Consider the following 12,655-nt stretch of genomic DNA (forward strand, 5'->3'; position numbering starts at 1 on the left):
GAGGCTTTGAAGCAGAGGTTGGATGAACATCTGCCATGGGTGCTTTGGTTGAGATTCCCCTGCATTGCCAGTTGTTGGACTAGATGACCCTCAAAATCCCTTTGAGCTCCACTATTCTATGATTTTCTGAGATTAGAAGGCCATTACGTATTAGAAAAACTGTAGAGAGAAAGAAGATAGAGGAACCAGCAGAGGGGGCTGGTGAACCAAAAGCTTGCTTAGACCTGAATCCACGAAGCCAAGAGAGTACAGAACACATTTGGAACATAGGAGGGATAAAGCCTGAACGTTTTCTCTCTCATGCTTGCACACACTTTCTCTTGCACAGACCGCTAGGAATTCTTAGCTTGTCTTCTTATCCTCACTTGGCTCTGCTTGTTCAGGTCAGTAGAAAAAAACTAAAAAACTGCATGGTTTCCTATTTGCAACATATGCATGCCAAATTGATCCCAAGCAATAAGAGCATCCCCTCATTATTTTTACTTTCTCTCCTCGTTTCAAGTTTGGGAGTCAATTAATAAATTTTTTTTTTAAAGGAACTTGCTTAAAATGATGTCAAAGCTTTGTGGTGAGGTGTTTATAGTGTCCATTTTGTTTTTAGAAACCTTGTTGGTAAAAAGTCTTCCAAAAGTTCAGAAAGTGAAGAATGCAGTTCAGAAATAGTGTTTCTGGCAAGTAGAAGCACTAGCTTCTGTAGGGGGGCGGAGGGGCTGAAAATGAGAGTTTGCTTCCTTTCATTCATAGTACCCTGCTTTTGTCTTTTGGTGTTCCTTCTTAGGGTGGTGTGTGTGTGTGTTTGGACAGAGGTTCAAAGTAGGTGTTTTGTCCTCAATGGACCATGGAAAACAAAGGTTCTGGGTCTTAATGCTGCAATCATAGGCATGCACCCTTACTAAGGACAAGCGTTGTCCCATTGAAACCGAAAGGACTTACTTCTGAGTAAAGAAGTCTGAGACGGCACTGTGAGCACACTAAACTCAACAAAGCTTGCTTCTGGCAACCTTGTTCAGGATCAAGCTGGGAAAATATTTAATGTTCTTTCGGAAATGTTTTCTGAACAACCTCCTGTAGCTCATAGTGCTTCCATTCTGAAAATATTTTCATGACATTTATTAGGGGAGAAAGCAACAACATTCAGTACCAACTCAGCATGAGGTGGAAGGAAGATGTATTTTTTTGAGCTGCCTTCTGTAGGATTCTGTGCCCAGAGCAAAATTCTGTTTTCCATTTAATAAAATAAAGCCAAATTTAAGGATATGCTACAATATCATATGTGGCTGCTCTCTATAACTGTATGCATATTGAATAATGTAAAGCATGCCCACCTAATTACTGTTTCAGTTAAAGTTGTTGCTGGCATCCATCTGTCTCAAGAGACAATGGAGTGTGCCACCGGGGGTGAAGTCAAACCTCTGGAGAATCACAGCGCCTGCTGTGGCTGCAGAGGCAGGGAACCCAAAACTGCTGCCCCCATGTTGTTTTTGCTGCATTAGCAGCACCAAAGTGACCTCTCTGGGGTACATGCCTGGAGAGTGTGTATGGAGGTCCTGGGTTGCCCAGACTAGAAGACCCCTCCTCTCAGCCTTGCTGATGTGGTCCAAAGGAACGGAAAGCAATAGGTTTGGCACCAGCTTGGCTGCAGGAGCTGCTGGAAGGAGGCATACAAGATGCCATCCAATCGTCTTTAGGGAGTCTGAATTTGTGTGGGGTTTCTGCTTAGCATTTTCTTCACCCAAAGATGTGCTGCAAGACAGCAGTGGTGGAACTATTCCCATGAATGAGTATAGCCACAAGGCGGTGGAGGTTTAGGATCAGAATTTTCCATCTCCTAGATGAGCTACCTTCCCAGACTGATGAACCCCATCTGCCCTTCACTTCCCTCTACAGCAGGGGTAGGCAACCTAAGGCCCAATCGCCTTCTCAATCTGGCCCGCAGACGGTCTGGGAATCGGTGTGTTTTCACATGAGTAGAATGTGTCCTTTTATTTAAAATGCATCTCTGGGTTATTTGTGGGGCATAGGAATTCATTCATATCTCCCCCAAAATATAGTCTGGCCCCCCACAAGGTCTGAGGGACGGTGGACTGGCCCATGGCTGAAAAAGGTTGCTGACCCCGGCTCTAAAGCATGTGTAGTAACGGAGTCTGTAACCTGAAGCGTATGTAACTTGAAGCGTATGTAACCTGAGGTACCACTGTACAGGAGAAGTCCTTCATTTGCTGAGGGTTTGAGACCCATTGGCTACCCTTCCCTGGTTTAGCCGGCCAGTTGAATCTGTTCCTGGATCTTGGCCATTGTCACATGCTGGCAGCTTCTAGGAGCCAAAGGTGAGAGCTGAGTGCAGGGTGGGGGTCACAGGTGGTCAAACTACTACCCCAGGAGGAACACGACATTCCCCACCTTCCCTTAACATGCCATACAACTCTAGTTAAAGTACTGTAGTGATAAAACAGCTAAAGGTTTTGCAAATGTGCCCATAAAAGGCAGATGCCTTCCTGCTGGACACTAAGAGTTATATCCAACTAAGTTCTTCATTAAATGTCTGTGAGTCCTAGAGTTATGAGAGATGCAGAAAGGCTTTTCTTTATCTGTTTTATTTTATTCACAGGTGGAGTAGTAAAGTACAGCATAGTAAGAGGGAAAGCACTCTGTTTACTACCCCTTACTTTCTGTCTGATTCATTGATCTGTGCTCCTTTCACCAAAGTATTTGTGTATTTTACATGCATTCATTGCTATGCAATGCAGGGACCACTGTGCCTCCCATTCAATAGATAGGAGTTTGTTTAACCGTTTAAATGTTGGACAGATACACCCAATGTAAAAGGTAAAGGGACCCCAACCATTAGGTCCAGTTGTGACCGACTCTGGGGTTGCGGCACTCATCTCGCTTTATGGGCCGAGGGAGCCGGCGTACAGCTTCCGGGTCATGGGGCCAGCATGACTAAGCCGCTTCTGGCAAACCAGAGCAGCACATGGAAACGCCGTTTACCTTCCCGCTGGAGCGGTACCTGTTTATCTACTTGCACTTGGCATGCTTTCGAACACCCAATGTAGGTGGTCCTAACTGGCAGCTGCCAAGCAGTCTTCAAAGGCATTCTCACATAGGACACATTGCAGTAGTCTAATTTGGAGGATGCCAGAGCATGGATAGCTCTCATGAAAGGGGCTCCCTGTTGCTGGGCTCTCTTGTGAATAAGCTGAATCTGTGAGCACTGCCAAACTGTGAACACTTCTCAGGGGGAGACAAACTGGGGAAGGGCCATGGCTCAGTAGCAGAACACATCAGTAGCATGCCAGGCTCTGGCATCTCTTGTCTGAAACCCTGAAGATTTGTGGGCAATGCGCAGGGCTGGCTCAAGATGTTTTGCTGCCTGAGGCAAAGGCCACAATGGCGCCCTTCCCAAAGGCACATACAGATTGACAGTTGTATTTTACCCCAGTACTGGTGAAAGGAAAATACCTTTCATTGTGCTGGAGGGCAGCAGGCTAGCATAGTAGGTACAGGGGAGGCCACATGGCACTCATGGCTGTCTCCTCCCTGTCCCTCAGCACCTGCTGTCCGAGGCAGCTGCCTCACTTTGCCTCATTATAGGGCTGGCCCTGGCAATTCGGGCAGGTAGTACTGAACTAGATGGGTCTCACTTTTGTGTAGGCAGCTTTTTATATTCATATGCCCACCAGCAATATGTCTGTCTTAGATTCAGCTTCACTTTATTGCCTCGCATCTAGTCCCTTTATCTACCTATCAAATTTTATCCTTAACGCTGGGAAACAGATCTGAAAGATAGCAACTCATAGAAAAGAGACTCTGTGTGCTTCATAGCTGAGCCTTTGTGTAATGTTCAACTAACCTGTGCCATTTGCGCAAGGATTTCTGCTTGCGCGGTGGGCTTCACCTCTCTCCTCCCCTCACATACACCTTATATCCTCCCCAACTCTGCTCCAAGTGGTTGGGGGAACCCTTAGAACAGATTTAGTGGGGTGCTGGGAAAGTTCCACTATACAAGCAGAAATCTTTGGGTTGACGGAACGTTCACCTAGCGCTACTTGACAAAATAAAAAAAGTTACACCGTAATAAAAGTTGACGGTTATTTTCGCTGCTCTTTTGCCTTGAGAGCTCTCAGAGAGCTGCCTCCACTTTAGGGATGGGAGAGAAATTTAATTGCATTTGCATTTAAAGGAGAGCATACCTGATTAGCGCTTTCCAAACAATAGCTGCGGTGCATTTCTCCAAGCAAGTAATGTGTGCATATACTAGGGTAACGTGTGCATATACTGTAAATGCATACAGTATATCCATGAAAATAACACGCAAAATGCATTATACTAGGGGGAAATTGCTTTGCAAAAATGTGCATACTGGGATAAATTTGAAGTACAATGCTGTTGAATTTTCACCAGACTTTCTTTTAAAATCACAAACTGATGTCGAAATGTAGAGAACTGAACTTGTGGTTTGAAAAATGCTAAACCAAAATGGACAGATTTACACACCCTTACATCACAGTGGGATGTTTCCTACCAAACTGCAATTGCTTTGTGGCAAAATTCTGAAGCTCTCCATCTAACATCTCTCTGGGCTTGTCATGCCTTTTAGCATATTTTCCAGTTTGCTTGCCTTTAGGGGAAAGCTGTTTACCCGATTCCTTGTCATTCTAAACCTCCTTTCCCCTGCTTCCTTCCCTATCTTATCTCTCAGACACCAGGGAACCAGTCATTCTCCTGAAAAGTAGTAGCAATGCTGCAATTTTGGAACACAAGAGCCAAATAATGTAGAAGCAACGGAGGCAACCTAGAAGAAAATGGAAAGGCATCAAAGTGGGGGAGGATACATTATAGCTTAATGGGTGTAAGTGAGTCAAACTTGAAAGCATTTCATCCTGCCCTGCAAGCTGTGATTGCTGCAGAAGTAAGCTCTTCAAAGGGTAGCCTGTGAATACAGATTTGCATGAGAAATAGAAGATGTATTCTGGCACCAGGCAAGCTAATCCCAGTATTCGTTTTGTGCAATAGATACATCAGCCTTTCATCCCTGAACAAAATAAAGGAGTCGGTCATCCAGGGCCCTGTGCACACAGGGTGGCCCCAAAGCCAACTTCAGAAGACTTGCTTCACTGCAGTTCCATCCTCCTTGTGTTTTTAAGTGCAGTCCCTGGTTGCTACCGACTGATGGAATCCGCTGGTCGCTGGGACCATGGCCCGTCCAACGGCAGCACCTATGAGGTTGAGCTCAGAAACGGCTCCAATTCCACTTCTCAGTTTACCGGCGTGCAGATGATCCAGTCTTTCAAGCCTCTGATCATCCCCTGCTACACTTTGGTTGTGCTGGTGGGCATTTTTGGGAACTATCTCCTCCTCCATGTTATCTGTAAGACTAAGAAGATGCACAATGTCACCAACTTCTTCATTGGAAACCTGGCCTTTTCTGACATGCTGATGTGTGCAACCTGTGTCCCTTTCACTCTAGCATATGCTTTCAACCCCCAGGGATGGGTCTTTGGGAAGTTCTTGTGCTATTTTGTGTTCCTGATGCAGCCCATGACGGTATATGTGTCCGTCTTCACCCTCACGGCTATCGCAGTAGACAGGTAACTGCTTCCTGAATGATTCATCCAGATTTGGATCCTCTATCCCCATTCCCATCCTTGCTGCCAGACCACCACGTCTATTGATAGCTCCAGATGGCTCCAGGTCAGGGGTCAGCAAACTTTTTCAGCAGGGGGCTGGTCCACTGTCTCTCAGACCTTGTGGGGGGCTGGACTATATTTTTAAAAATAAATAAATAAATGAACGAATTCCTATGCCCCACAAATAACCCAGAGATGCATTTTAAATACAGTGGTACCTCAGGTTAAGTACTTAATTCGTTCCGGAGGTCTGTACTTAACCTGAAACTGTTCTTAAGCACCACTTTAGCTAATGGGGCCTCCTGCTGCTGCCACGCCGCCAGAGCACAATTTCTATTCTCATCCTGAAGCAAAGTTCTTAACCTGAAGCACTATTTCTGGGTTAGCGGAGTCTGTAACCTGAAGCGTATGTAACCTGAGGTACCACTGTAAAAGCACACATTCTACTCATGTAAAAACACGCTGATTCCCGGACCGTCCACAGACCGGATTTAGAAGGCAATTGGGCCAGATCCGGTCCCCAGGCCTTAGTTTGCCTACCCATGCAATAGTACTTTTCAGAAGGACTTGCATTCAGCCACTGCTTTGACAGAAGGCTGTTCGTCATCAATCACAAATGTTTTCCATCAACGTTCTGCACTTTTGTTGCAGCCCAGTGGGTTGCATCTTAAACTCATCTTTTCATTAAAGAGATGTAATTACCTTCGGGAGGAAATCCAGCTGAGCCTTTTCTCAACAAGTTGGGGAAATGAGCTCTACACGAAGTGGCAGAGGCTCCCCAAGGTTTCAGGTGGGAGCTTTTCCTAGCCCTACCTGCAAATGTGGGACCAGGGCCATCCCATCCCATTATGCCACCTGAGGCGAAACAGGAAGGTGCTGTCCCCCTGCTGCTCGCCTGCCAAAGCCTCACTTACCAGGGTCGCATGGCAGTGACTTTCGGCAAGATCTCCCTGTGTAATTCTCACGAAATCTCACATGAGCTCAGTGAGATCTTGCGAGGTCTCGCTGGAAGCCACCCCTGCTGCTGCTTCTCCTCACCTCTCCTGCGGTGCTGCCAAGAGCAGCCACACAGGGTTCCATTGCCTGAAGCAGCTGTCTCAATCCACCTCATAGGTGGGCTGGCCCTGCCTGGGACCTTCTGCAACCTTGTGAAGCCTGCGCTGTAACCTCTGAGCTGCAGCTCCTCACAGAAACTGGCCCTTATATCAAGATGATTGCAAACGAGCCCATCTCTTTCCTGGGTTTTGTGTTCCGCAGATGCCCTACTGTTTTAACTTGACCAACCCAAGGGACGTTACAGGGCAGCAGACATTAAGTGGGTACTTTCTCCTGCTGTCTTTCCAATTTGGGACCAAACCACAAAGACATCGCTGGCTGCTTGCCATTCCCACTTAGTGAACCATCTTCCCTCAGTACCTCACAGTTGCCCTTTCCCACTGCAGGACCATCAGGCTCTCATTATGTTTCTAACTTGTGACGAGCCAAGTAGGCGAACAAGCTAACTTCGTCCCCACTCTTCTCCCCAGGAGGGTCTAGTTGAGCCAACAGGATAAGCCCAGAGAATGATGCCTATCTGAGCTGCCGCTGAGTTTTCTCAGCAATCAAAGAAGGAAGTCTTTGCCTGCTAGGGCTTTGGGGTATTTTTGCACTGCTGGGTATAATTTCCAAACTCTGGTTAATGTTATGATAGTTTATTTGCTGCAGAGAAACAAATTGTTCAGGTGGCTGAAAACAGCTTTTCTCTTTGAAAAGCAGGACAGTGATGTAAAAGCTAACAGGGGGGCGGGCATGGATATCTTTCTGATAGGATGTTCCCATGGCAACATAAATCTAGTAGGCAATGGTGATATAGGAAGCTGCCTTTTATGGACCATTGGTCCACCCATCTCAATGCTGTCTACACTGACTGGCAGTGACCCTTTGTGGCCTCATCCATACAGTACACTTAAAGCACTATGATGCCCCTTTAAGAGCCATGGCTCCCCCTAAGAATTCTGGGGAGTGTAGTTTGCTAAAGGTGCCGAGAGTTCTTGGGAGATCCCTGTTCCCCACAAAGAACTACAATTCCCATGGTTCCCCATGAAAAGGGATTGACAGTTCAAACACTCTGAGAATTGTAGGTTACAACAGCCCGGGATTATTTTAAAACACGATTAAAGAGCCTGTGTGAATAAAAGTGTCATCGCCTGGCACTGAAAAGACCAGGCACCACAGGCAAGCATCTTTGGAGAAGCTATTCTATAGCCAGGGTGCCACTACTGAACACACATACGTGCAGGTGCGTGTGTTTGGGGAAGCTGGGTGCACTTGCTCTGGGCCTTAGAGGGCTAAGCTGGCCCTCCAGAATTGAGCTGTAGCCCCATTCTCAGCATGGTGCATGCAAAGTCTGCGACAGGGGACAGCTAAGCCCAATAGGCCTGGAGCGCATGGAGATTGCGCCCTCAATTGCACCAAGGAATGCTCTGCAACACATAAGTGTTCTGAGGCAGATGGGTCCATGTGTAAAAAGGTTCCCTGAGGTCAAGAAGCCTGGGCTCCACCTGACACAGGCAGATACAGGGACGCTTTCCTTCTTCCCTCTCACTGAGCTCATTGAAGTTCCAAAGGGCTTCAAGGCACATTTTGACTTTATCTCTCAAAGCCCAAGCATTAGCACACTTCAGAGGGGGCGGGGGGAAAACACATCCGGAAAAGTCAGATCAAAAGGAGTGTTCTGGCTGGTTGGTGCGTTTCTGGAGAGGCTGGTAGGAACCCTTCTGCTCAATACCAGTCTTCCCGCTGAATGGAAATAAAAGTCTGTGTTACTTCGTCCCCCCACAATAGCTACTTTCCCACGTGGCTTAATTCAGCAACAAAGCTTCTGATGGAATAATTGCTGTTCCCGAGGAGTGGCGCTTTTCTGGGGTGGAAGGCCATAATTTCCATCACCAGCTTTGCCTTGTGACAGTCCTTTCTTGTTTAATTAACTTGCATAGAAATGGAATGATTAGTGAAATCAAAGCAAGGGGAACAGTGTGTTTGACTAAATACATGGGCCTTCTGCTGCTTTTGTGTGCAGCCCTGGACTTTTCTGCTGCTGATCATTAGCCATTTGCTAGTACTCTTAGTGGTTCTGGTGGTTCTTGCTGAACTGCAATATTGCCAGCGTTGCTCTAAAACAGAAACCATTTATGGCCCATGCCAGGGATGGGTGGGGGTGGGGGACTCTACCAGGATCTGAGTCCAACCATCAAAGATGTCCAACATGGTGCAAGTGCTGTTTGGAGAAGGCAGCCAGCAGCTATAGTTCTGCACCTGCATCCCTGAAAATAGGCCCCACTGAACTCAGTAGGGTGGTTTCCCAAGCAGACATGTATAAGATATGTAAGGGGTTTTGCTACTCACAGTGGGCATGCTGCATTAACCAGGGAGTGTACCTGAGATTACTGTTGCATTTGTCTCTGACCCTTCCTCTAAGTTGCTCAAGACATAGGACATAGAATTACAGAGTTGGAAGGGATCTTGGGGATCATTCATTGTGGCTGATGGTCTTATGAACTGTGTTGGCAGCATAGATTATGGTAGGTGTAATGGGAATTGGGGTTGCTCGTGCGTAAGTTGCCGCTACTCTTGGCAAGGTTGCCTGGTTAAACCTTTCCCTGGCTGCACAGCCCTTACTCCACGGCTGTGTCAGTCACTGGCAGAATCTGTCAGTGGGCGTTTCTTGAACTTCTTCCAGCATAAAAGTTCTTTGACGCCCAGTCTCCGCCTAGCCTCCCTGCACGGAAGTCTTCTGCGCAGGGTGGGTGTGGCCAGCGGAGGACCTGTGCTCTCCCCGCTGGTCTCTGTGGAAGAGTCCTGGAGCCATCTCTCCAAAGCCCTCCCCTGCTCCCCTTTCTTCCTGGTGTCACGCTGATTTCCTTCCCCAGGGGATGAGTTCCTTCTCTCCCTGCTGGGCCCTTCTCCGGCATCGCTGGGGAGCCTTACCTCCACTTCTGGCTCCGATGGCAGTTCCCTGACAGTAGGATAGCAAGCTTTCGAGAATTCTTTGTCAGGAAGGGAGACCATGCTGCCCTACCTTTTTACAAAAATACATTTTCATTATTGTTATTGTTATTATTATTAGTTTATTTTATATGCCACTTAATTATGATCAGCATTATTTATTCAGTTTATTAGTGGCTTGACATAAAAGGAGTCTCCAAGAAACTTACAAAATTTTAAGAGCAGAAAGCATACCTTAAAACCAGGAAAAAAAGAACGCTACAATAAAAGCCATGCAATAATCTATAAAACAGACCCAATAAATCAGTAATATATGCCAAAACAGGCTTCTAAGCAGTTTACAAAATATAAAAACCAGTTACATAAATGTTAAATTGTAAGCATCAATCCCACTGAGATTTAAAAACATGCATATATAAAATACAAAATTAAAACAATTCCATTACAGTGGTACCTCGGGTTACAGATGCTTCAGGTTACAGACTCCGCTAACCCAGAAATAGTACCTCGGGTTAAGAACTTTGCTTCAGGAGGAGAACAGAAATCGTGCAGCGGCAGCGGGAGGCCCCATTAGCTGAAGTGGTGCCTCAGGTTAAGAACAGTTTCAGGTTAAGAATGGACCTCCAGAACGAATTAAGTTCTTAACCTGAGGTACCACTGTAAAAGAATTAAAACAGGAGACTCTGCAAGGGAAGCCAGGCTGCTCTCCTGTAGGCAGGCTCCTTCTGGTTTGAGGTTGCAGCTGTTGGCCACTGATCTTAAGTATCCTTAACCATAAGGAGCTATCCTCTCTCCCACTGGAGCTGGGGGGGGGGGGCGTAGCTCAGTGGCAGAGCATCTGCTTTGCAGGTAGAAGATCCCTGGTTCAGTCCTCAGGGGGTCCAGGTAGGAGTGGGAAAGACCCATGCCCCAAACCCTGGATAGTCACTGCCAGTCAGAGTAGACAGTACAGAACTAGATGGACCAATGAACTGACTCAGGATACGGCAGTTTCATTCATATACAGTCATACCTCGGGTTACAGACTGCTGACACCCGGAAGTACTGGAATGGGTTACTTCCGGGTTTCGGCGGTTGCGCATGCGCAGAAGAGCTAAATCGCTATACTCCAACTCCCATCCTCCCTGTCCTTTGGCTGTGCTTGGCTGAGCTTGATGGGAGTCCAATGATATCCTGAGGCTTTCGTAAGAGAAAGCAGCAGGAGGGATGTCACTGTCTTTGCTCTCATCTCTTCCTTAGGTACTACACCACCGTGCACCTCCTTAAGAAGCGCATTTCCTTTACTACCTGTGTGTACATCATTGGTGGGATCTGGCTGCTCTCCGGTGCCTTGGTGGCCCCCGCAATTGCCCACACCTACCATGTGGAGTTCCAGAAGGAAGGCTTTGCCATCTGCGAGGAGTTCTGGATGGAAGAGGGGAAAGAGCGCCTGGTCTATGCCTACAGCACCTTGATCATCACCTACATCCTCCCCCTCTCGGCCGTCTCCCTCTCATACATCTGCATCACCATTAAGCTGAAGAACCGCGTTGTGCCTGGCCACCCGACGCAGAACCAGGCGGAGTTCGACCGCCTGCGGAAGAGGAAGATCTTCCGCCTGCTTGTGCTGGTGGTGGCCGCCTTTGCCATCTGCTGGCTCCCCATCCACGTCTTCAACGTCCTCCGTGACATTGACATCAACCTCATCAACAAGGACTACTTCCTTCTGATCCAGCTGCTCTGCCACTGGTTTGCCATGAGCTCCTCCTGCTGCAACCCCTTCCTCTATGCCTGGCTGCACGATCGCTTCCGAAGCGGATTGAAAGAGGTCTTCACCTTCAAGCAGAAGATCATGCCCACCAATAACTGTGTAGCGGTCAGTGTAATGCTCTGACATGTTGGACTTGGAGCAGGATCCATGGCAGTTAGTTGGTGGGGGGGATTAGTTGTTCTTAGCTCGTAAGATTTGCACTCTCTAGCCCACCAAAGCTCAGTCTTATGAACTGGAAGACTGAAGCCTCTTGAGCAAAAAGTCCACTGCCTCTGTAGGAGAAAGGTTTTCCCAGAGAAAACCCTAAAAGCACCCAATTGTCTTTCCATCTCTCCCTCTTTCATACACATGTGTGCATGCACACACACAAACATACACACAGACAGAATCTGCAATGAGATGTTGCAATATGGAGTGGTTCTGTTCAGGCTGCCAGCCAGCCAGCCAGGTATACCATTTTCCAGAATATTCCATTTCATCCCTGCTTCTTCATTTTTGAACATGTTCAGTCCTCATTGGACTGTTGTAAAGGAGGGGGAGACCTTTTTTGGGGAGGAGATACCGGTAATTCTTTAGGTGCTGTTTTGAGTCCATTATTAGTATATACAATGATCTATTAGTATATACACACATGGTGGTGATGGCAGGTGGAACTCTGCAATGTGAAGTGCTCCCGTTTAGAGTCAGCCAGGCCCTCTTCCACCCAATTCCCTCTCCCCCATTTCCTTACCCTTCCCAAACAGTCACACAGCATTCTGTGGCAACTGAGAATGCTGAATTCTCCTCAGGCTATTGGACTAGGTGACCCCTGTGGTCTCTTCCAACCCTACAAATCTGTGATTCTATTTTCTATAGGCCCTTATTTCCAAATAAAAAAAAAATCCTTCCAGTAGCACCTTAGAGACCAACTAAGTTTGTTATTGGTATGAGCTTTCGTGTGGGTGCACACTTTTTCAGATACCAATGCATATGAAAGCTCATACTAATAACAAACTTAGTTGGTCTCTAAAGTGCTACTGGAAGGAATTTTTAAAAATTTTGTTTCAACTACAGCAGACCAACACGTCTACCTACCTGTAACCTTTTATTTCCAGTTCATTGCATGCTGTGCCGTTTGCACAAAAATGCTTTGGCTCATGTTTTAAGTAGAGTTTCTCTTGACAATTCCTAATATACTACCTGCTATAATCACACGGCTAATTTTAGGGTTTTACAAAATAATCCCATCTTCCTTTAGGCTTCAGCAGCCGTGTGCCGCCTTTAATATTTCCAGCTCTTTCCCACATCCTGC

The 12,655-nt window shown here is 46.9% G+C and overlaps 1 protein-coding gene across 2 annotated transcripts; it reads left to right on the forward strand.

The window, feature by feature from the left end:
* Positions 1–270: 270 nt before the first annotated feature.
* Positions 271–11,940, forward strand: LOC309358192 (prolactin-releasing peptide receptor-like). Of its 2 annotated transcripts, XM_081891124.1 has the most exons (3): positions 271–383; positions 4,703–5,591; positions 10,854–11,940. In XM_081891124.1, exons 2-3 carry the CDS (start codon positions 5,173–5,175, stop codon positions 11,485–11,487), a joined length of 1,053 nt encoding a protein of 350 aa, XP_081747250.1. In that variant the 5' UTR covers positions 271–383; positions 4,703–5,172; the 3' UTR covers positions 11,488–11,940. The 2 variants fall into 2 exon arrangements, with proteins under 2 accessions (XP_081747250.1, XP_081747249.1); XM_081891123.1 differs by lacking the exon at positions 271–383 and having other exon boundaries at positions 4,349–5,591.
* The last annotated feature ends 715 nt before the right edge of the window (positions 11,941–12,655 follow it).

This window comes from Podarcis melisellensis, assembly GCF_964234715.1.
Source record: "Podarcis melisellensis genome assembly, chromosome: 15".
Classification (NCBI taxonomy): domain Eukaryota; kingdom Metazoa; phylum Chordata; class Lepidosauria; order Squamata; family Lacertidae; genus Podarcis; species Podarcis melisellensis.